The sequence below is a fragment of the Diospyros lotus genome, chromosome 15 (genome assembly GCF_014633365.1).
Source record: "Diospyros lotus cultivar Yz01 chromosome 15, ASM1463336v1, whole genome shotgun sequence".
Taxonomy (NCBI): domain Eukaryota; kingdom Viridiplantae; phylum Streptophyta; class Magnoliopsida; order Ericales; family Ebenaceae; genus Diospyros; species Diospyros lotus.
In genome coordinates, this window is record NC_068352.1 from 31,042,143 (window position 1) to 31,066,919 (window position 24,777).

At 37.6% G+C, this 24,777-nt stretch overlaps 1 protein-coding gene across 1 annotated transcript; it reads left to right on the forward strand.

The window, feature by feature from the left end:
- Window positions 1–1,392: 1,392 nt before the first annotated feature.
- On the forward strand, window positions 1,393–24,662 carry LOC127792068 (flowering time control protein FPA-like). Its single transcript, XM_052322395.1, has 4 exons — window positions 1,393–1,619; window positions 2,250–2,588; window positions 21,557–22,800; window positions 23,261–24,662. Exons 1-4 carry the CDS (start codon window positions 1,617–1,619, stop codon window positions 24,462–24,464), a joined length of 2,790 nt encoding a protein of 929 aa, XP_052178355.1. The 5' UTR covers window positions 1,393–1,616; the 3' UTR covers window positions 24,465–24,662.
- Window positions 24,663–24,777: the final 115 nt, after the last annotated feature.

Below are 24,777 nucleotides of genomic sequence, written 5' to 3' on the forward strand. Positions count from 1 at the left end.
AATATGGGATTAACTTTCTAATTTGTCTATTATTTTATGTCTCAATGATTTGTCCATTTGTCTAAAATCAAGATTATTACATAAAACACAAATTTCTATATTAATTTATTTATTTTTATAATGTTCCATCATGAGAGCTCTAGCTGCCTTGCCCCTAGTGCATCGCTAAGAATATAAATCGCGAGATGTGCTCCGCGTGGTTAGGAATCAAACTCGGGTGACACTAGACAAGCCGGCAAGCATCCTACAAGCATGCCCTTTGCCACGTGGCCTTTGCCCCGAAGGCTTCTATATTAATTTGTTATAGCTACAAAATGTGTTTTTTTATTTTGCTTATAATAATATTTATTTTTCTTATAAAAATTCAAAAAAAGGTTAAAAAGATATAATTTAATAACTCATTGTGTAATTTTTCTTGTTAAGTAAAATTATATTACCCAAAGCTTAATAAAAAAATAATTTAAAATTCACAAAAGAGCAATAACTCTTTATCTAATTTTGTTTTGATGGTACAAATATATTCTAAATCGATCAAGAGTTCACTAAATATACTGGAAGGATGGCTCGTGTAAATAAAAAATAAAATATTTTAAATAAAAATTTATTAAATGACAATTAATAGTTGTGGTCTAATTTTTATGTTTTTTAAAGGTAAAATTTAAACTAAAATTAAAGTTAATAAAGTGATAAAATAAAATACTTTATACTTGTAAGGTTATAAGATTAAATCTCAATAATTAAGTTTTATCTTTATTTTTTAAAGTAAAAAAATATAAAGAGTATTTTGAGAATTCATTTTATTAATATAATTTTGTAACACTAGAATTCTTTGTTGTTTATATAATAGTATAGATGATTAATAAAATCAAAAATTATGAATAATTGATTTATATCAATTATAAATTAAAAAAATTAATATCAAATTAAAAAAATCATTTTAACATCTCTGCCTTGCTACTAAGTGAAAAACTTTAAGAGAAATAAATATAGAAAATTATTTATAAAAAGTAAGAAATATGAAAACTTAAGTTGCATATAAATAGAAATAAAAAAATATGAAAAAAGAGAAATAATATTCTAAAAAAAAGTAGAAAATGAAAATAAGGAAAAATACATAAATAAAAAATAAATTTTTTTAAATAAAAATTTTAATATAAAATATTATTAAAATAATTATCCAATCTAAAAATAAACTTGATTAATTCTTAGACGGTTTTTGATTTTTTTTAATATTATAAAATGGTCTTAAATTATTAAAAAGGTTTAAAAATAATTTTTTATATTTCGACTTTTTCCCTCTAGACATTTCCGTGCATCGTTGATGGAAACTTACGTGTGCAAACGTGGCAGTATAAGTTGCCATGTAAGCACATAATCGCCATCTATCTTGCTTTCTCTGGTGCCGTTAACTTCTACACTGCTCAAAGCCTCAAAACCCTAACGCCAATCTCTCTCTCTCTCTCTCTCTCTGTCGCTCGATCTTTCTTCATCGATCTTTCGTTGAACGAATTGATGGACACATCTGTGTTATCGACAGTAGCAGATACAGCATAGCTTGTTTTTCTTTCGGTGAAGTGTGAGTTCTTGGGATACGGTTCAACTCAAGGCAAACGACAATGGTTCGTCATCTTCCCACTTCGATCCTTTTCGGTTCTTCACGAAGTTGCAAATTTACTCTATTTATGATGATTACTATTCGTGTTTCATCATTTGCTAAGGTTTACAGTTAAGAATTTTGTTCTTCCTTCTTTTCTTGTTTAGATGCCCTCAGTCCATTATCGTGGTGTTGATGTGCTTCTTCCTCGGTGTTTATCCACATAAATTTTGTGTGAGATTTTCTGTTTGTTACGCGTGTGGTTATAATCTCATATGGATATCTCTATTTAGGCTTTGAAGTGATTGGATATGGCTCCTCCTTTAGCTAATGCCTAGTCCAATTAGAAGTCAGAAGAGGGGCATTTTGCGTGTTCTAACCATCCCTCCCTGTTCAGACTTTGTTAAATCAAATAAGTTATTTATCCTTTCCATCTGATATTCGCACCCAGCATACTGGAGATTGGAGAGGGGGTTGTAAACGTATGACCTGTCCCATACTCCACATTGGTGGGATTCTCTTACACTGAGTTTCCCTTTATTTGTCCATTCATCCTAGTGTGTTTCTTCTGATACCTGCTTTCGGTGCCTGTTTTCAATGTTAGACGTAGTTAATTACATTTGCATTTATTGCTTCGGACTGGTATGTTTTGTAGTCTGGCAGAGGAGGAAGGGAGTCAAGGGAGTCAAGGGATTCAAGGGACAGATATCGCCGAGATTACCCTTCAAGATCTGAAGAGAAGAGCCGCCATGGGCGAAACAATGCTCCCCCTTCAAGGCATATTTGGGTTGGAAATCTGCCTCACAGTATATCTGAGAGCACATTAGAAGATCACTTCTCACAATTTGGGGAGCTTGAGAGCCTTGCTTGTCAACCAGGCCGCAGCTATGCCTTCATTAATTTTAAAAATGAGGAAGGGGCTTTTGCAGCAATGAGAGAACTTCAAGGTTTTGCCATCTCTGGGAATCCACTTAGAATTGAGTTTGCAAAGGCGGTTAGTTTTGTCCACCTTTGTCTGTTTTTAATATGTAGCAGTCTTGCATTTGTTTATTCTGTTTGTATATTGCCCATTAATTATGAGGTTTCTTATTTGAATGCAATACCAGCTATAAAGCACTTTAAAGCAGCAAAAAAGAAGAAACATTTAGTCTGAATAACTATCATGGGAGAAAGTTCTTAGCCCTTACAAGTGTAACTATCATTCACGGGGAACTTAACTTCTGATGCAAAGAACAGTTATTCAGGTCTTTTCCATTTTCCATTTGCAAGCTTTAGTATGTGTTCTACCTAGCAGGTGAGTTGACAACCAAGTTTGGCAGAATTTCTGCAACCCAAATAAATTTGTAACTATATACTCAAATAAGTCCCTCATTGCCCATAAGAACTTAATCTATAGACCCTTTGGTACAAGAACTACACAGGATCAGGAAAGCTCATTCTGGAGGTTGAGCTCACCTAAATCTGCAACGATAAAGCATTTTTTCACATGATTTTTCTTCATAGAAAATGGAAGCTGTAAATAAGCAAATCTTCTACTTTTGCACCACTGGCAATCTTCAAATTTGCACCAATTCTTCTCCTTCCAGAAGCATCAGATGAAATATAAGGGCGTAAGCATAACATCCAACTTCATTCTCCCCATTCTGCTGGCCTGCTGCTTAGCACTCCAACAACTGGAGGATACAGGCTGGCATTACCAATTGAATGCGACAAATAATTAGAAACAAGGTCCATAAACAAGGTAGTGGGCTGTCCTATTTGCAACTCTCTTAAGTTGCTTATCTGTTCTGCTTAACAAGACAATCAAGGAATGAAGAACATACGGTGTGATTGGAGGATAGCTCTTTTCTTCCAATTTCCATGGAATGCATCCAACTTTTTCTTAGCTAGTGAAACTGATGACTTTCAATTTAGACCAATGCTTACAGCGCAAGAAGTTGATTATCCTACAGTTAAAAGAGTACTTTGTACTCTGTTCTTCTCTTGAATATTGTGCTTACCATCACCATCAATAGAAGGGAAATTGTCAATAATCTGATATTTGAAGTGTAGACATTCATATTTCATGTTCACTCAGCAGGCCCTCTCATTTGCCCAAATACTTACAGGATCTAGATCTTGGTTGTCTTGGAAACTTTCTTCGGACTTAATGGCACTAAGAATTTTACATATAAAAGCACATGTAAATTAGAATTCTAGATGGCCTCTCTGTTATGTTGTTTGCTAGTATTAAACTAGAATTTATATATGGTCTCTGTTATGTTGTTTGTTAGTATCAGAAAAGGGGATGATATGCACAACAATGGCTTTTAAACAGTGTAATTTATGTGTTCTAAAAAAAAAAAAAGAAGTGTAATTTATGGAATAGACATCTCTTTCCTTTTTTAGATGCCTTTGTTCTATTTACTCAACTCTAAGTATGTTCTCTCATCTTGGATAGAAGCTTGGATTCTTTTTATACAAATGCGTAAATACAAACCCTATGTAGCTCAATTCAGAAATTGAGTTCTTCAACAGAATAAACAAATCAAGTAGAGACCAAATAGAAAATCAGCTAGAGATCAAATCAACAAGACAGAATACTTATATGAAAATAAATAAATGCATAATAAACAAGAGACACTGAGTATTTGAATAAAAAAACCTTTAGGCAATAAATGAGAAATATGCACTCGACAACTCTATAATTTATGCAACTGCAGGTCATCATTTTCTAAGGCTGTCTATTATTTGTTTCCATAATTATTATTGGGGGGGCCACTCTCTAAGCTCTCTTCTTCTTCTTCTTCTTCTATGCAATGACTTGACAGTCATATATTGACTAGTCAATATACTTGCATCTCAGTGGCCGACTGCCTTTGTCATGAGAGAGAAGTATAAATCATCTTCTTGGTCCTAGAAATAAAGTTCACTCGTTTCATGCGGGAACAGTTTTAATGTATCTAAATGGAATGAAAAACGGGCATCACTTTTCAGCTTCAACCACTTCTATTCTCCGCAAAATTTTATTGAGTCAAGGAATTGTGGAGCAAGGTTTCATATTTCAAAGGATCTCTTTATCAGTAGGATGCCAACTTTATTTTGTTGTTCTGGTATTAAATCATCCGTAATCAAAGCTCAAACCAAACCAAAACCTATAATATACTTGAATTTTTGTTTATTTTGAATCTTGTTATTGATAATTGTGGTTGCAACCTTATGTTGCCACCGGGGGAGGGAGGAGATCATTTTGCTATCATCAAATTTTGTTGGTGTCATTGTTGTCATTGTCATTGTGGCCTTGTCACTTCTTATTTTCCTAGATCCTTGTCTTGTGTGACACATACTGGAAAGCTGTGGTATCAGGAGTTTTAAAGAGACTCTTCTTAGGATGTTTATTGGATATAAATTTCTTTAGGTCCTACAGACATTTTTCATATTGTTTGGTTTTTACTTATGAAAGATGTATTGTAATTAATATTTTTCTAGAACCATGATTTACATGAGAGTTTAGTGGTCTTTGTTTCCAGAATGAAGAAAAGAAGCAAAACGTGGTCAGTTTATTGTTTCTATGGAGGAATATATTTCTATTTTTTATATTCTGAGTTGATACGAAATAAAGTTTCAGGTGGCTTATGTTAGCTAGATTTTTGGACAATTTGATGCATGGTCAGGACTTTTTTAGTCTTTTATCTTCCTATTTGTAGCTTGGCTTTTTAGCAAAATGTTTGATTGCTGCATAAAATGCAGGATAAGCATAAAGGCATAATATCTTTTCTTTTTTGGGCATTATATGGCTTATTTGAAATTCTGAATTATACATTCTCTGTTGAACCAGTGATTCTGCATTTCCAGCAGCAAACAATTTGGAACATATAAAACTTGTCTAATGTGAGAACCGTCTCATGCCAAGCTCAGAAGCATAAAAAGTTACCATGGTCTCACTATGTCAACCATCCCATCCCACTTATGTAGGCAATGAGCTCTGGTTTTTAAAAGCAAACATATCCACTAGGTATTGGTTCAAAACTGACGGAGAATATTTTAGTGGTTAGTTTCTGGTGTTCATGTCTCCTGAGTGCTCAGCAATTCAATCTTGGTGTTGATGCTTCATGAAAGTTTGTCTTGGCACTGAGCAAACCAAAGTCGGTGTGTTATGGAAAATATGCCTTGTGAAAAAGCAAAGAACTTATCAAAAAATTAAGTGATTTTTCCATATATCCACTTTCACAGATCTTTGAACTCAATTAACACCAGCTTGTCAAAGATAATTGCCAACTGATTCTGACAAGAAGTCTGGAAATTTTTAGCATGTGGTTTTTCATCTAAAGAAATATAATTTAAGCACTTTGAGTGCCATCAACTTGTGGAATTTGATTAATAACACCTACTTAGTTGTCTACAGATAAATCCATATTGATTGTGACTTGCGACAGTACATCATCGTATACATACATCGACTGCACCTTTTCTTAATCAAGTTAGGGACGGTGCACGATATTTATTATGTCAATTGACTTCTAAAAGTCATAATTTTCCGAGTGATATATTATGTTCTATTGTTTTTCAGAGAGACCATTAGTGATTGATTAATCTTGATTACATAGTTAATATGCCATAGAAAGAATTAATAGTTCTCCAAAGTAATAGGGAGATGGGAAAAATGTGAATTCCCAACCACAGCTAGAATGTAATTACTCTCATTCAGAAAATGAAATTGTTTGATGTCTCTTGCTAGAGCTCTGAGCAATGAGTGAACTGTTATAAAATATCTGTGTGAAGCATGTAACCCATTTTTAAATGGAGAATTTAGAGATTAGCTGTTCTCCCATCAATGTGTTCTTCCTTTTCTTCTTTCACATGAAACTAAGTTGACGAATTAACTAGCCCACTTTTATCTTTTCTGTTTATGTGCATAAAAGTCAAACAAATCCTTAAAGCTGCCTGTGGATTTCTATTTGCAGAGGACAGTTGCATTAGATAGCTGGCAATTAGCGTAAAACTTGTCAGATCAAACAACCTGAGACAACATATCAAGCTGACTCCACACAGTGGGATTAAGGCCCGATAAGTTCTAGAGTGAAGCAAATCCTTAGCACTGCTTGGTAGCTAAAATATGTCATGTTGATATAAGTATTAGAACTAGATCTCTTCATTATTTTTGGATAGCTAGAGCCCTAGTGTATGGTACTTGAGATACCATTGTCAATACTGTTACGAACTCCATACAGAAACAAGTCCTTAGCCTCACATGCGTGTGTATGAGCTGTAAGAGCAAGGTGGCTAATTTTGTGTCAGATGTTGGGTAGCTGGGAGGTTCTTCAATTAATGAATTGGATGGATCATCAAGTGAAACATGTATATGCTAGAACAGGATTAATATCAGGAAGATGAAATCAAAAATTATTTGGAACATTCTCTCTTCTGCAGATCATTTTGTCTTTAAACAACAACATATACAAAGCCTTTATCTCACTAAGAGGGCAACAAGCTGGGCAGTAATGATAGCAAAATTTCATGTTCTAGGTCTAGTGGTAACTGATCAAGTAAGCAGAACTTTGCTCTTTGAAAGGTTCAAATTCATTCAATTCCAGTTCCATTGTCCTCCACCTTCTCATAGGAATGACTAAGGCACTGATGCGGAACATCAGAAAGAAATTAAAGAGAAAAGAAGAGCAGAAGAAGCAAAGGCAGAGAGTGAGGGAGATATCTAGGCAAGGAAATCATCATATCAGTTCAATATCGATCAAAAGTGTAAACTTCTGAATAGATTTTAAGCCCATTTATAGGCTAAAATCCAATTTTAAATTAAACATAATTAACCTAACTATGATATCTCAAGAAAAGAAATAAAAGATAAAATCTAAATCTTAATCTAAGGCCAAAATTCAAATCAAACCTAAATTCTGATATTGAACATTAAAATTTAATAGTCCTAATTCCTGATCAGGCGCTTTATGAAACATTTTATGGGACTAGCTGTCAGCTAGTTTGGAGTATGGCTCTTCGTGAAACATGACCATGGATTCACTTTTTCCATGTTTTCTCTCTCTTCCCCACACTATAATTTTCCCGCATGTGTTTCATTTTTGTTAGGGAAGTGTTCCACTGGAAAATATGTGTTTCTGTTTCTCATCAAGCAAAATCTATTAGGAAAGAATTCCATTAGTGAGAGCAAAATCTGGAGTACATGCAAATAAAGTAAATGGTGCATCACATGGAATTTTTGTGCGGGGGCTTGCCCAAAGAAGTTTGGTCCCTGCTAACAGAGGAGCTTGTTGTAACCTCATACCATTAGGGCAATCATGAGGGCTGGGGCATCTCATATTTCCTGTATGCATCCTTAAAATCTTGAAGAGGGATATTCCAAAGATTTTGAGCCATTGCAGACAACATGGTGGAGGATACTTTTTGACTAAAAAAATTAACTAAAAAAACAATGGAGTAGAGGCGATTTGTCTGTTTCTTCTGCTCTCTTGCACATACAAACCTTGGAAGTAATTTTTAGGATGCTTGAGTTCTGCTGTAGTTGGCTTCAGCCAAGCTGTTGTCTGCACCAGAGAGAGGCCATGCTGGAAAACATTTTCAGGTCTCTACCAGTAGCCATCAAGATCTGAACTTTGAATTAGTGGAATGCAACTGCCTAGATAAGTCTTTCAAAAATGATGGTTGACTTCTTTGCAGTGGATTTCTCTGAACCGCCACTTAATTACAGCTACTGGGAAGATAACTGTTTCTTGAAGCAATCTCTACCCATACAATGTTATTCCTGAATTATACTCATTCCATTCCATTCCCATCACAAAGCCAGGAAGTTTATGAATTTGTTAATGCTACCTAATTCTCTTTCAATCTAACTTGTGTGGTCCGCATGCTTCTGGAAATGTATGAACCACCTCTCTCGAGCTTGCTTCTGAATATTGTTCCTATATCCTCTGTCAGTCTCTGTTTCCTTATCAGAACTTTGGCCAATAACCTATACTTTCTTGGTAAACAAACTGTGAATTCAATTCTATTTGGAGCAGAGAAAGTTGCTTCATTTCAATCATCTCAATGGGATTCTTTTGACAAACAGAATGAATGAGTCATACACAAGTAGCATATGCCTGGGAAAATAAGAGCACAAGATGAAGGGGCAAATACAATAATTTCTCCTAAATCTGTTCCTATTGGGTTAAACAGAGGACCTTTGCATGTTTTATTTTCTATGATGACACATTTTCCGTTTGCTATTATTAATTACTTAAACGGGTAATATCTTCTATGGTAAAGCATGATGTCTCCGCACAGTAATACGTTTTATCAAACTGCGATACAGAAATTGTTAAATCCATGCTGACATCCATGGGTAATAACTGGCAGAGTTTGATATCATAGTAAGAACATAGTGATTCCACCCATCACGGTGAAGTTTTCTTTTAGTTTGCCTCCGCTATCTTATTTAAATTTGCATTAATAATCATACCCATTCATTGTGCAACATTGTTGAACCTTAACACATATTTTTTTTTTAGAAGAGACCGTTGACTGTTAATTTTTTCTCCTATGCTTTAAGCTTATATCAGAGTGCAGCTAGTTCTCGGTGGAGTGATTGTTCATTCATTTTTCCTTACATATTCTTCTCTCTCTCTCTCTCATGTAAAGAGCATGATGTGGAGCTTGCTGATTTAGCTTGCCAATTGATGAGTTAAACATATTAACTTAATAGTCTTCTTAAATTGTTTCTTAAGTCATCTTCTTCTGCCTGCCTCAATTTTCATACAATTTAAAATGCAGCCATCATGGTCTGTGGAGGATTTTTTCTGTTACCCAGTTACCTCTTTAGAATAGGACAATCTTGTAGATATAGAAAGATATACTATTATAGTACTTTTATGCATAAAATGTCAATGAAATGATATGGTAGTAATGTTTTTGCAATAATGAGTTTATCTGATCAGATTTTTGCTTTTAATAAATGGATTATGAAAAAGATTTGGCTTGTGTTAGCATTACTGTGTGGATAATCATGTTAATATCAGTGTGCTCATAGACATTGTTATAGAACCTAACAAGAGTCTTATTTACATATGTAAATTAAAATTTTCCATTGATCAATGCTGCCTTGTGGTTGTATTTCTGTCTTAATTCAATTAAAGTTGCATTCTTTTACATTTTTGTGGAAGAGAGAACCTAATTCCACACACACAGGTATGTGTGTATATATGGTGAGGGGGAGAGAAGGAGAAATGTTGAGAGATCACATTCTGCTGTGTGACTGAGGAATGGAGAGAATAGTAACAGGGACAAATCCATCTAGCTTGGGACATTTTTCTAAAATTAAGTTATTTTGGTTAGAAACTCCTTTTGGGAACAAATTGTTATGTACAAAAAGGGGGAAGATAATAGACCAGGGTTTGGATTGGAAATCAGAAGAATCCAAGGGAATTAGGACCAAGAACAGAAAGATTGGAGGGAGAATTGGACAGAAAGGGGGAGATAATAGACAGAAATGAGGAAGAGTTGCAGACAGAACAGAGAAAAGGAGAGATGAGAGAGAAATCAGAGGGAAACGAGAGGGAATTTGAGAGACTTGATGAGAGGGAAAGTCTGAAATTCAATTATCAATTCAAAAACATACATTCTCTAACTACCTTGCTGTTCCAACCTATCTAACTGAGAAGTACAATTATTCTCAGCAACTTAGAGTACAATATAGTAATGCATGTAAACTAACTACTATTATAATGACAATTATAGTCTCGGGGATCCATGGGGTCGTGAAACAAATATTTTGGCAAATATTACTCTAGGTGTTAAAATAGGAAGTAGCATTATATATTTTATTTCTTTTGTTGTGGATGAAGGTTGTGAATAGTTTTGAAGGATGATGGTGGTGACTTGTGCTAGTTGTTACTGTGAAACTGATTAAAAAAATTGGCAGAATGTTGGTCAGGACTGACTAAGGCCGTGTATCATAAAGACCTTGATACCAATTCATGCAGATACCCAAAAGAAAACAAGAACAAACCAAAAACTCAATCAAAAGGTCAACTCAATATCTAAATTAATAGTCAGGGCTGCCTTCAATTTTATCGGAAACAGATATATATAGGCAACTAATCCCACTCTAACTAGTATTCTAGTGAAACCTAATAACTAAAGAATTAAGTTTAACTAATAGATAAACAAAATAAATAAGGAGAGAGATAAAAACTAGGAAATAAATGATACTAATTCCTAATTTTATGCCTAGATTTATATTTGCCAAAATATTTATTTCCATATCCTCCATCACTAAGTGCAAAAACTCCTTGAAAAACCGTGTTGAGATCTATTTATATTCTCTGAAATCCAGATTGCAGAGCCTAATTATGTCTGTTTAAGTTTTTGGAACTTCATTCGGTTCTAACCTCTTATCATCTGCTCTTTTGAGCCTGAAGGACTAGTAACTGTTTCTTTTGTTGTTGCCCTTCCTGTGCTGCATCATTCAGAAACCATTGTTATGAATTTGGCAAAAGTTTTAGCAATCAAAAACCTACTGATGTTGGCTTTCTATATTCCCTTGCTAGAGGGTTGCACTAGGAAGGGCATCTGGCATAAGATTTTGCCACAATGACTTTTGCATGGATTTGTATTATCAATGTGACTTTTATAAGTCAATTGACATTGAGAATGCCATGCCACCAAACCTAAATCGTTAGGAGAAGGTGCAATTGATGATGATTTAGTTTTTATATGTTTATCATTTCCATATGCTCTTTGTAAGGAATAATTGGAGCATAACCCAGCTTCTATCTATTTTTGTTTCTTTGTCCCCTTTCTAAAAAGTATCCTGATGCTAGAAAGCATATTACCCTACTTTATTGAGTGTTAATCTTTCAAATGGCCTCAATGTGTCATCATGCAACTCTTTTTAACTGTCGAGCTAGATCATGCAACTTGGCTTTAGTGTTCAAAAATATCTGCTCTCACATCTCCTAACTTAAATGGATGCCAGCCACCTTAGTACTTTCTACAGGAAAGTACTTTTAGGCTGCAATGCTCCATTTGCAATGAATGAACTTGAAATTTAGTACATAGAATTTATATGTAAATGAATTCTTATGTTTAGAATGACAAATTAAAATATTGAATTCAATTGAATTTCACAAATTTATGTTTGGAATGAATCTAGAATTGAATTCATTTGCTCTTACTTCCTGAGATACCCTTAATATAATGATATTGTTAAAGTAAAGAAAAAAAATAATTGTTATAAAAAAGGAAAAAAACATATATACATATTTTTATATTCTACAATGTACACATATATATTAAATTTCAAAATTAATTCTGTAATTAGGAATTAACTAAATATATTATATTCAATAATTTAAATAAAACTAAATAGAAATAAAATAAAGAGTTGAATAAAATTATACCCAAAAGGCTTTGGCTTGCAAGCCCCAGCAGTGATGCCGGAGTGGTGAGGGCCAATGACGGGGATGGCAATGAAGACGGAGATTGGTGGTTGCAGTTTGAAGTGGCAGAGGAAGGGGGGAGGGAGTGGCTTGCAATCTCTGGTGGTGACGTCCGAGTGCTGAGGGTCAGTTATGAAGAGGGAGATTGGTGGGAGGAGTTTGAAGTGGTAGAGGGAGGGAGGGAGTGGCTTGCAATCTTCGACAGTGATGTGGGAGTGGTGAGGACTGGCAACATTGTCGGAGATTGGCGGTGACAACTCAAAGTGGCAGAGAGAGGGAGGGTATTTTTGTCCACAAACAAATTTTATCCTCAAGTTGTGGAATTCGTTTCCAAATTCCACCTATTTTGGTGGAATATGGGTTGGTATGGTTGAATTCCATGGAATTGGTAATGAGTTCCACAAAAGTTTTGTGGAATCCATTTTTTCCAAACAGGGGTTTGTCATGTAGCTAGGGTTTAGCCTAGGGTACAATTGGCAATCAGAAAGATCCGATTGAATAGAATCAAGAACAGAAGGAATTAGGGGGAAATTGGACAAAAATGGGGGAGTAATTTAGAGAGAAATGAGGGTGAGATGCAGAGAAGAAACGAGAGGGAGAATGGGGAGAATTGTAGAGAGAGAAATTGAAAATATCATTTCATTAATTCAAGTATGAAAATCCCATTTGTTTACATAGCCTTATATAGGCATATTTGCTCCTAACTAACTGCATAACAACACCTATATGCTTCTAACCAAATGCTAAAATATTTTCTAACAACTATTATCAACCTATTACTATATTGCCCTTTTATGGATCCTTGGGTCATGACAGGGTTTCATTCCAAGCATAAAAAGTTGGAATTGGTAATGAACTCTACAAAAATTTGTGGAATTCATTTTTTCCAAACAGGGGTTTCATTTTCGTGTTATCTCATTTAGCAATCTGGTTCTTAAATTCAATTAAAGTAAAGGCCTTAAGTGCAGAAATCAATCAATATAAAGTGCATAACTTTTGACACTCATGGAGAACAGAACAGGAAGTTTGTCTTATGTTCACTTCATTTCCTGACTAAGTTGTGATTGGTTGAAACTAATTGGGGCATTCCCTGTCAATTCTCTTATTTTGACCTTCATCTTTTTGAAGATAATTGGAATTGTTTTATTGATTTCAGTGTATCTTTGTTATTTTTTTTCTTTTTTTGGGGTGGTGTGTTGTGGGGCTGGGGGAAAAAATGCAGGGATGTCCATGTTCATGTGCTACTGTTCTGTTGATGTTAGGGTGAGTTGAATACACTTGGTGAAGTGATAGTCTTCTAGGTCTCATGGACATCTTTTGGGTTTAGATGGAGTTATAGATGGCTGGAAGTGACCTTTGAAATCAGATGTCTTTCTTCCACGTGATGTTTTTTGGCATCTTAATCCACTAACCATTAATCTAATTGCGGGCTGTTGATCTATTGGAATTGTAGGTAAGGCAAAAGCTAATATTGAATGTGAAACTTTCTATGGAAAGTTGACCAAACCAGTACAAATGAATGATGCCTCTTTGTTTTATTTTAAAGTAGTCCATTAGTAATTGCTTGCTTTTTTGTATTGAAATCATGCACGTGATTTCCTTAGTAGAAGTGGGATCATCATGGGATGCTATACAATCCCCCTCCTTTCTAGTTTTTTATTTTGCATTAGTAAGTTGTTCTAATTTTTAATTTGAGATTTCTAAACACTGTTTATAGATAGCAGTATACCTGTTCAGGAATCTGCTTGCCTTTTTGTGTGTGTGTGTGTGTATAATATATATATTTCTTCCTTTAAATACACATTAATTTAGAAAGAGAGGATTGTTGGAAATATTGTAATATGTGATATCGCAAATCGCTTTCGTGCAGATAGAAAATGTATCCAACATATTCATGTAAAACTGATCATTGGAAGTATGAAGTTGTGTTCTATGTCAAACATCCAACTATTAGAGTTTTGATTTCATGAGTTCACTTAAGTTTTAGACAAGTTAAAAACAATAGTCTGCCCTGTTTGTGTTGAAGTTCACACATGTTTTTCTGCCAGATCTGTGTTGCTGGTGTTATTTGAGTTCTGTTGTGTCTGTCCAAAGCTGTTTATCTTGTTAAATCACAGAGACGGTGATCCCATTTCCTGAATCCACATGCTGTGAAATCTTTTTAATATCTGCATCGCATTGGAATTCTTTGAAAGTTCGGTGTTTTGACCATTAGATGCTTGTGCTTTCAGCTTCTTGGAATCATGAAGATAAATCTCCTATGGTGGCTGTGAGATCAGGCATTAGTTTCTTGAGAACTATTTTAACAAATCTCTTCATATTTGCAAGTACATCTAGTTTGTTGCGTTGATGTGGGTCAGGCTGATCAACAGAAGCATGTACAATCGACAAGGGAATTTGCTCAAGTGAACCTACATTCTGTTGATAATAGTATCTTTAGTGCTGTTGTTGTTTAGCCTGTGTCAGCAATGTTAGATCAGAAATTTTCTTTTGTAAAACACCTAGTTTGGGATATGGCAAAACGTTTAATCAGGAAACATACTAGTCCCTGTTGGATGGAAACACACTCTAATAGAGTAAATGTTCATGGGATTTGTTTAAACTGGTTAGTCTAATATCAATTTTACAAAATTTATTTTATACTCTCTATACAATCTTTTGGCCTTACCTTATTACTACCATTACTTAAAAACCATATGATAGTGCATTGTTGTTTTGTGTGTGCATTGGTTCAAAGAGCTTTGCAAAGCACAAAAAGTAAAATGCTTATCTGGGCTTATTTTCTTGTCCATGCCTATTCTATTTTACCATTTGTTGTTATGGTAAAAATAAGCATCATTGGAACCATAGTATGTACTCTCTCTCTCTCTCTCGGCCCTCTTTCTTTTATTGGGTCTACCATGGAAGGGATCCTTAACCTGGAGGTTGTTGTCATGCTCTAAATACTTGGGGGGGGGGGGGGGTGGCCTACATGTGCAAGTGGTTATCCTACATGTGCAAGTAGTTATAGTCTTATAGAAGTGGTTAGTTGATTCTTAAAGGGGGCCATATGTAAATTGTGATCTCAATTTTAGTGGGATGAAGGTGTAGGATCCAATATATAAGGACCCAATCCCATCCGCTTGAGGCATCGAGAAATTGAATCCAAATTCAATATGAATTTCTCCCTCATTCTTTCTCTCTCAATTCTTTCATCTCTCTCTTTCTCTGTTCTCTCAATTCCCTTACTGAATTCTTTTTGATCATATTGATCAAAGGGAAGTTTGGCGTCATATTAGTGATTTGACAATTTGGTATTGGAGTACGATTGGGTTGGTGATAATTTGGAGGAGTTTGGATGGCAGAGGGGACGCATATGAAGAATTTGGAGTCACAATTATAACAATTCAATTCGATTGTTTTTGATCTGCAAGCCTGGGTGGAATTGTTGGAGATTGGATCAACTAGGAACCATGAAGCGATCATGGCAATGGATAGGAAGATGGATAATTCTATGGGAGGACTGGAGAGGTAGTTGGATGGAGCGATCTCACAGATTAGAGAGGAAGTGGGAACTCATATATGAGATCAGCTTCAAAGTTTCATGGTGATGTTTACCCGGTAGAATCAGGTAAGAATCTCCATCGATTTTCCTCCTAGAGAAAGGATGGAACTGGTCCTAATCGATAGTAGGAAATATGAATGTAGGGCCCTAAGAAATTCAGGTGGCTCCAACAGAGGTAGAGGAGACTGTGATGGAGCGACGGTGAAAGGGATCGTTTGTTCTAAACTAGCTGGGGTTCCCGATGCTTAAATTGGAGATACCTCTGTTTGATGGGGTTAACCCACGTTGGTGGATGAGGAGATGTGAACGGATGTTCAACTGGTATAATGTATCGGAGGGGCACAAGGTGGCTTTGGTAGTTGCCTATCTCAATGATGTTGGGGATGCTTGGTATCAAGGGTGGTCGAAGGTAAGTGGGAAGTGTCCATGGAAGAATTTGCGGACAAGTTATGTGAGAGGTTCGGTGATAGAATTAGAATGGATGTGGTAGAAGAGTTCAACAAACTTAAGCAAGAAGGAGGAGTGCAGTCATACCAGGCTCAGTTTGAAGAATTGAAGTCCCTCATGCTCAATCTCAACCCACACCTCTCTGAAGCATACTTTGTTTCAAGCTTCATGAGTGGGTTGAGTGAGGAGCTTAGACCTATGGTGAAGATGTTACACCCGGGAATGGTGGAACAAGCAGTTGAGAGTGCTAGGCTATAGGAGATAATGGTGGAAGCCATAATGAAGAAATAAACGTAGCAATCGAGGGGAATTGTCACTGGAACTATGTCACAAGCGAGTAAGGGGTATGGCAAGGAATTGGTTAGGGTGAACCAAGGACCAAAAGGGGTGATGATTCCTGCCTCTGCTAACTCTACAACAGTATAGGGTGGGAGAATGATTGAGCAAAGGAGGAGGGTAGGATTGTGCTTCAAATGTGGTGGCTAGTATTTTCCGGGACACCAATGCTAGAGGCAACTGCTCTTGCTCGAAAGGGAGGATGGAATTATGGTAGAAGAGGAGGTAACGGAGGAACCGGTGGAATTGGAGGGAGAGGACAATAGGGAGATCTCATTACATGCCCTCAAGGGGCTAGCCAATAATAAGATTATAAAAGTTGAGTGTAAGGTGCATGAGTGTAGCATTATGATTTTAATTGATAGTGGAAGTATCCATAGTTTCTTGGATGAAAATACGGCTAAGAAGCTCAATTGTAGACTCACGGGGACCCAGCCATTGATAGTCACTATTGCCAATGGCAATAAAGTGTTGAGTAAATCAACTTGTGCAGGGTTTTGCTGGGAGATGCAAGGGGAATTGTTTGAGGCCGACCTAAGGCTTCTTAAGTTGGGGGGCTATGATGTGGCGCTAAGGGTGAATTAGATGAAAAAGGGGAGCCCCATAAGCTTTGATTTCAATTGAATGGAAGTGACTTTGGAGAAGGAGGGTAAGAAGTTGATGCTTACAGGTAGTAAGGAAACAGGGACTTGTAAGATGATTATGGGGAAGAAGCTTCACAAGATGTTCAACAGAAAATGGGCCCTAGTTGCCCAGCTATTTTCCATCCAAACTAGCCATCAACACCCTAGATCAGAGTAAATTGGAGGTACATCACTTACACCTACTTAATATGCTTTTGGCTGAATTTGAGGATCTCTTTGTAGATACTAATTGCCTACCACCTAAGCAATCCTTTGATCATTCCATCAATCTCAAACCCAACTTAGAACCCATCAATGTTAGATCCTATAGATACCCCTTAAGCCAGAAAACAGAGATTGAAAAGATGGTTAAGAAGATGTTGCACAAATTCTTAATCAAGCCAAAGCCCTTATGCATCCCCTATCCTACTTGTCAAGAAAAAGGATGGATCATGGCGTTTTTGTGTTGATTATCGTCAACTCAATGCCCTGACTGTTAAGGACAAGTTTCCTGTACCTATCATTGAAGATTTGCTAGATGAATGCCACAATCTTTTCTAAACTAGACCTATGTTTAGGGTATCATCAAATTTGCATGAAACCTTATGATATTCCCAAAACAACTTTCAAAACCCATCATGGCCACTATGAGTTCTTGGTGATGCTATTCAAGCTCACTAATGCCCCAGCCACCTTTCAATCCCTAATGAACTAAGTCTTTGAACCCTTCCTACGCCAATTCATTGTGGTTTTCTTTGATGACATATTGGCATACAACCAAACTTTTAGCCAGCCTCTAGACCAGCTAAGGACTGCATTTGAGATTCTTAGGTCTAATCAATTGTATGTTAAGAGGTCAAAATGTGCTTTCGGTCAAAGACCAGTGGAATATCTTGGGCATGTAATTTCTAATGCAGGGGTGAGTATCGACCCAAGGAAGGTGGCAGCCATGGGGGCATGGTCGAGGCCTACTAACATTAAGGCCTTGAGAGGTTTTTTGGAGTTGACCGAGTACTACAGAAGGTTTGTGAAATATTATGGGATCATAAGTAGGCCTCTGATAGAATTGTTGAAGAAAGAGGAGTTTAAGTGGGGTTCAGAAGCAGAGAAGGCTTTTGTATAGCTGAAGGAGGCTATGAGCAGGGCACTAGTAATGGGATTACCAGATTTTGGTAAACCCTTCGTATTGGAAATCGATGCTTGCAACACTTGGGTAGGAGTATTGTTGATGCAAGAAAGGAGGCCCTTGGCATATCTCAACCAAGCCTTGTCCCCTAGACATTTGGGGTTAAGTATCTATGAAAAAGAGTTATTGGCAGTTTTGATGGTGGTAGAGAAATGGAGACACTACTTGGAAGGGAGTCAATTCATAATTAGGACAGATCAGGAGAGCCTAAAGTTCTTTCTATAACAAAGACTCCATATGCACCTCCAAAGGAAATGAATGGTTAAACTAATGGGTTTAGATTACGTCATACAATATAGGAAGGGAAAAAAGAATGTAGCGGCTAATGCATTGCCTAGGTGCCATGAGGAGGGGTTCTCAATTGCTATTACAGTCATAACTCCTAATTGGTATCAGGAGGTAGTAGCCAGCTATGAATGAGATGAGAAGATTAAAGAGTTATTGGAGCAACTAGTGTTGGACTCCAATGGGAAGCTCGGGTATTCACTTAATCGAGGGGTGATCCGATATAATGGGAGGTTGATGATCGAGAACTGTGAGGCACTCAAGAAGGAGATACTACACTCACTCCATGAATCCCCCTTTGGGGGACACTTGGGAATCCAAAACATTATAAGGTGAAACAACTTTTCTATTAGCCCTAGCTCAAGAGGTTTGTAATAGAATTTGTGATGGCTTGTGACACGTGCAAAAGATGCAAGTATGAGATAGTGGCTCAACCAGGCTTGTTACAACCTTTGCCTATACTTGCATAGGCGTGGGAGAGTGTGACAATGGACTTTATAGAGGGGTTGCCTAAATCTGAAGGAAAAGACTGCATTGTGGTGGTGGTGGATCGGTTCACAAAGTTTGCATATTTTTTAGGCCTTACTCACCTCTATACCACGCAGGAAGTGTCAAGAAATTTTTTGGATTAAGTGGTGAAATTGCATAGGGTTCCCAAATCAATAATCTTAGACAAGGATAAAATATTTACCAGTTTGTTTTGGTAGGAGTTAATACAGTCAAAATGTCTACGACCTACCATCTTCAAACAAATGGCCAAACCGAGAGAGTGAATCAGTGTTTGGAGAGTTACCTATGCTACCTATGCTTCCTACACCCAAAAGGCTAGCACAAGTGGATATCACTTGCACAGTGGTGGTACAATTCCAGTCACCATAGCTCGCTCAAAAGGTCCCTGTTAGAGACTTTGTTTGGCTACAAACCCCACTACTTCCTGTAGTGGGGGAGCAGGAGGCTAACTTGGAAAAGAGGCAAGGGGTCCTACAACAACTTAAGGAAGAGCTGGCAATGGCTCAAAATCGCATGAAACAATTTGCGGATAGAAGGAGAAGCGAAATAGATTTCAATGTAGGGGAGGAAGTGTACCTGAAGCTCAGACTAACTCATCTAGTGACCAAGTTGGGTCCAAGGTATTACGGGCCATATCCTATAGTGACTAAAATTGGGAATGTGGCGTATAAACTATCGTTGCTAGAAGATTCGTGAATTCACCCTGTCTTCCATGTCTCTTTGCTCAAGAGATCAGTGGGAGCACAACCAGTGAATTCTATGTTATCACAACTCTCTAAGGAAGTTGATGTCACTGCGGAGCCAAGTGTTGTATTAGACCGGAGAGTCATATATACAAACATGGAGCCCCTATCATACAAGTATTGGTAAAATGGTCTGACCTTTGCCATGACAATAATACTTGAGAGTATTTGCCTAATTTACTCAGACAATTTCCTCAAGTGGCCACCTACTCAACATTTCTCGAGGACAAGAAAATTTTCAAGCGGGGGGAAATTTGTCACGCTCTAAATACTTAGGGGGGGAGGCCTACATGTGCAAGTGGTTAGCCCACATGTGCAAGTAGTTATAGAAGTGGTTAGCTGATTCTAGAAGGGGACCATATGTAAATTGTGATCTCAGTTTTGGCGGGATGAAAGTGCGGGATCCAATATATAAGGGGACCCAATCCCATCTGCTTGAGGCATCAAGAAATTGAATCCTAATTCAATCTGAATTTGTCCCTCAATTCTCTCTCTCATCTTGCTCTCTCTCTGTTCTCTCAATTCCCTTACTAAATTCTATCTGATCATACTGATCGGAGGGAAGTTTGGCGTCAGATCAGTGATCTGAGAGTTGTGTGGCTTCCGCTCATGTTCTTCAACAACAATACTTCGAGAATATGTTTGAGAAATATAATAAAGGCAATTTGGTGGCCCTCTTTTAGAAATGAAGGCAGATTACTATATGGAAATAGTTCCTTTTTGAACTGATGAAAGCATTTTTGGCCGTTGCATTCAACAGGTGATCCATTTTATCTCTTTGATCCCTGTTTGACTTTTTCTCAGAATTCAATTGGACTTGTACGCTCTTACTGTTTGTTGTATTTTGTTGATATGTGCCATAATTCTTAATAGCAGAAAGATTTTAGCTTTGCTGTTTCCCAGAAGAAAGGGAAGAAAAAGAGGAGGGGGGGGGGGCTGAACAGAGAGCGATGAATGAAGTCAAGTTTGTGCATACTGCTGGTTACTGGCTTTTGTGACATTTGAGATCCAGTTTCTTTCTCTCTTATTATTATTTTTTATTTTTTGCTTTGTTTTTCTCAAGCCACGTCATCAATCCCACCTAGTGGGATTAAGGTTTGGGATTGTTGTTGTTGTTTGTCCATGAGAAAGTGATTTATAAAAGAGAGATGCCTTAAGACCGGATACCCTGTACAAAAGAGGAGCTAAGCGCTAAAACTTAGTCTTGTCTGAGATTGTGTACACACACCTTGTTATGAGTTTTGGAGTAGCTACCAGATATTGTTTGGTAAATGGTAGGTTTTTTTCTAGCTTTACTAGAGATATTCCCACCCGAGCTTTTCCCAACAATGGAAATTGGCATAAATTTAGGGTAGAAAACAATTTAAGGGAATTTTTTTTTGACTTTTAGTGAAATCTAGCTTTACTAGAGATATTCCCACCCGAGCTTTTCCCAACAATGGAAATTGGCATAAATTTAGGGTAGAAAACAATTTAAGGGAATTTTTTTTGACTTTTAGTGAAATTCATGAATTTAACCTAAGTCATGTGTTCTTCCCCCTTTCACCTTCTCGTGGGGCCTTTTCTAATGGTCTGGTAACTTCTCTTGTTGATGAGTATAATGTTAAAATGATGGCTTCTGTGAGAAATTTTCATGTTGCTTCTGTTTCTTTCTCCATTCTGAATGTAATCATATCATACTCTTCTACTTCCTGTCTGGGATGGTCGCCTTAATCTTTTGTTGACAATCAAGCTTATTTTCTTTGGTTGAGGTTCAATTGTGTTTTATATTATTGAGGAATCAAAACTTGCAACCTTGGAAGAATATTTTTTCCTCTTTCACCAAAGCTGATAAATTGTTGTATTTCAATCTGATTTTATATCACAGGAAAAGTCATCAACACCTTCACGTGATGATGATTACTTGCATCACCGGGATGAGCGTTCTGCGGTAAGAGGATCTCCTTTCTCACATAGAGATCCTAGAATGCGTCAACCTAGTCCGGACCCTTATTATCCTGAAAATTCCAAGATGAGTGACAAAAATGCAGAACGGCCAAGTGAGGTCTTATGGGTTGGGTTTCCAGCATTGTTGAAGGTAGATGAAGTAATTTTAAGGAAGGCCTTTTCACCATTTGGTGATATTGAGAAGATTACTTCCTTCCCGGGTCGTAGTTATGCATTTGTTCGCTTCAAAAATTTGGGGGCAGCCTGCAGGGCAAAAGAAACCCTCCAAGGGAAATTATTTGGTAATCCTCGAGTACATATTTGTTTTGCAAAGAGTGATTCTGGCTCATCCAACAGTGGAAGAAACTCACTGAATGCCCCTTCCTCCCCACGTTACAAGTCATATGGCCATGCTCGATCATCTGAGAACTTACGGCAGGAGCGAGATTATGGGAGCTTTGCTGGAGAACCAGCCATGAAGTCTCATTTTATATCTGATATGGAGTCTGGGGATCCTGATGTGAATTTTGGCCGGAAGGGCAGTTTGAGGACAAGTGTGGGTGGTGCATTTGAACAGAGGAGGTTCCAGGATCTTGAGCCTGAGCTAGGGCTACCTGACCATATGTATGAACGTTGCAGTAGTCCTACAAGAGACAGAAGTGCTCACTTCCGTGATTTCTCTCCTCAGCAGTTCCCCCGAAAAGGACCATTTTATGATGATTCTTGGGATTTGCCAGAAGAAGCCTTGCTCTTTCATGGAGCTAAGAAGCTAAAAACTGGCTCCTTACCCCCTGATGATGAACTTCCAGAATATCCTTTGTCTGGTCCAGATCAAGGAAAACATGTTTTCCCTAGGATGTTCTCTGATTTTCCTCAGTCTGAGGCTCCTGATAAAAGTTTTGAGTCTGGACCTTATGGGTACAAACAAATTCCTGATCATGCAATGAATTTAATCCAACCATATAGGGAACGGAGTGAACAATGGAATGCATCTCATGATAGCTTCCAGGCCGGATCAACTGGTTCATTGCCTCCAAATCCTGTTGATTGGAAAAGATTAACTCCCGAATCACAACAGCCTTCTTTAAGTAAAGAGTGGAAATGGGAAGGGACAATAGCAAAGGGAGGCACTCCCATCTGTCGAGCTCGCTGTTTTCCTGTGGGCAAAGTAATCGACATGTTGTTGTAAGTTTAAAACTCATCTTTAAATGTGACCTTCAGGAAGGACAGGATTAGTGCTATGTGTCCCCTTCAAGATTTAACATAAAAGCTAATTACATGAGTGATATTAGATTAACCTGCTTCTGTCTATCCGTGGGACCTACATATTAGATTAACCTTAAAATCTTCCCATGGCTATGTTGATTTATAATTTATTTTTGCCTATTAAAATATAATCTCTCTCATCATAGGGGCACTTAGCGTAAATCATCGTATGCTAATACCAACCCACTACAATTACATTCACTTTTTGGCATATGAGGGTACGAAATAAAACTTCAAACAGAAATTCACTTCAGGCCTTTTTGAAATGTCTAGAAAACATGAGAAGTAAAATATCATTGAATATCTGATTTCATTCACATGTGAAAGAATTTTGTTCATCTTGGATATTGAAACTTACAGATCTACTTTTGTGCTGCAGGCCTGAATTCATAGATTGCACTGCGAGGACTGGTTTAGACATGCTTGCGAAGCATTACTATCAAGCTTCTGGTGCCTGGGTGGTGTTCTTTGTTCCAGAAAGTGATGCTGACATGGCATTTTACAATGAATTTATGCATTATCTGGAGGAAAAGCAGCGAGCAGCAGTCGCTAAGTTGGATGAAAGAACTACCTTGTTTCTTGTACCCCCTTCAGAATTCTCAGAGAAAGTACTTAAGGTTCCAGGGAAGTTGAGCATTTCCGGTGTCATTCTAAGGTTAGATAATCCTGGTGCCAATGTGGATTCTTCTTTTCCCCATCCCCACGACATAAACGATACTAAGGTCATGCCCTATCACGGCGATACGTCATATCCAAAACCAGCTTCACCTTCGGGACCTTATCCCTCAGTGCCGTCTTTCCCCAATCTGGGAAAGTCTGCGGTGAATTTATCTTATCAAGGAAATTTGGCAGCGGCATCACCTGCATCCCTTTCAGGCTCTGCTCATGCTTCTGCAGGCATGCCTGAGACCAGCAATGAGAACAGGTTCGATTATATGCTTAATCAGCGAAACCAGGGTGTTGCACCAAACTGGATTCCTCAGCATCTGCAGAACTCAAATTCCGGTGCTAGAAATATGGCACTACAAGCGTCCAATGCAGCCGCTGATCCTGCTGTGGTGGAGGGATATAACGCGGGCATGCCTAGGACTCTGCATGAAACGAGTAGCTACAGTACTGGAGTATCAGGTTTCCCGTTAGCTGGGAGCAGCAAGTTACCCCATCAGGAGCCCAAGCCTCCAGGTCCTTCATCTATGCCTGTCTCAGCCCTTCAATCGGAACAGCTTGCACAATTGGCATCGTCGCTTCTTGGGCACGCGGCGCAGACAGGGAAAGATTTTAGGCCACCGAGCACCACGAATCATTCTGAAAGCTCTTACAGGGCTGCTGCTCAGAACTATGGTTTCCCGAATAACCAGGTGCATTCTGAGCCTCCGTCACCTCAGTTTGGTCAAGTGCAGCTGCAGCAGCCGGGATCTAATAATGTGCCTCAAAGAGAGTTTCAGACAGCTCCTCAGGGGAACACGCAGCTTCAAAGCTCTGGCGCGCAAGATGACGAGGCGGATCCCCAGAAACGCCTGCAGGCAACGCTACAGCTGGCCGCGGCTCTGCTTCAGCAAATCCAACAGGGGAAAGGGAATTAAGGAAAAGCTAGAAAGGTGATGAAATATGATTATGAAATGTAACTTGGTTTGTTTTATTTTAGTGACCTGTTATCTGAAACACCAAGTTTTACCATTTGGATTTAGAGATCGCTGTTTATAGAACAGAGACGCAAGTCCTTCCTTCCTTCCTTCCTTCCTGCTGTTCTCTTGCATGTTCTTCATTACCATATCTGGCTATATATATTGTCATGTCTGTGAAGCCATCTCTTTACAGCTTAATTTCTATTGACTTGACGCACAACTGAATGATGTATTCTGTATACTCCGTGATTGTTAATTAAGACAGGAATGA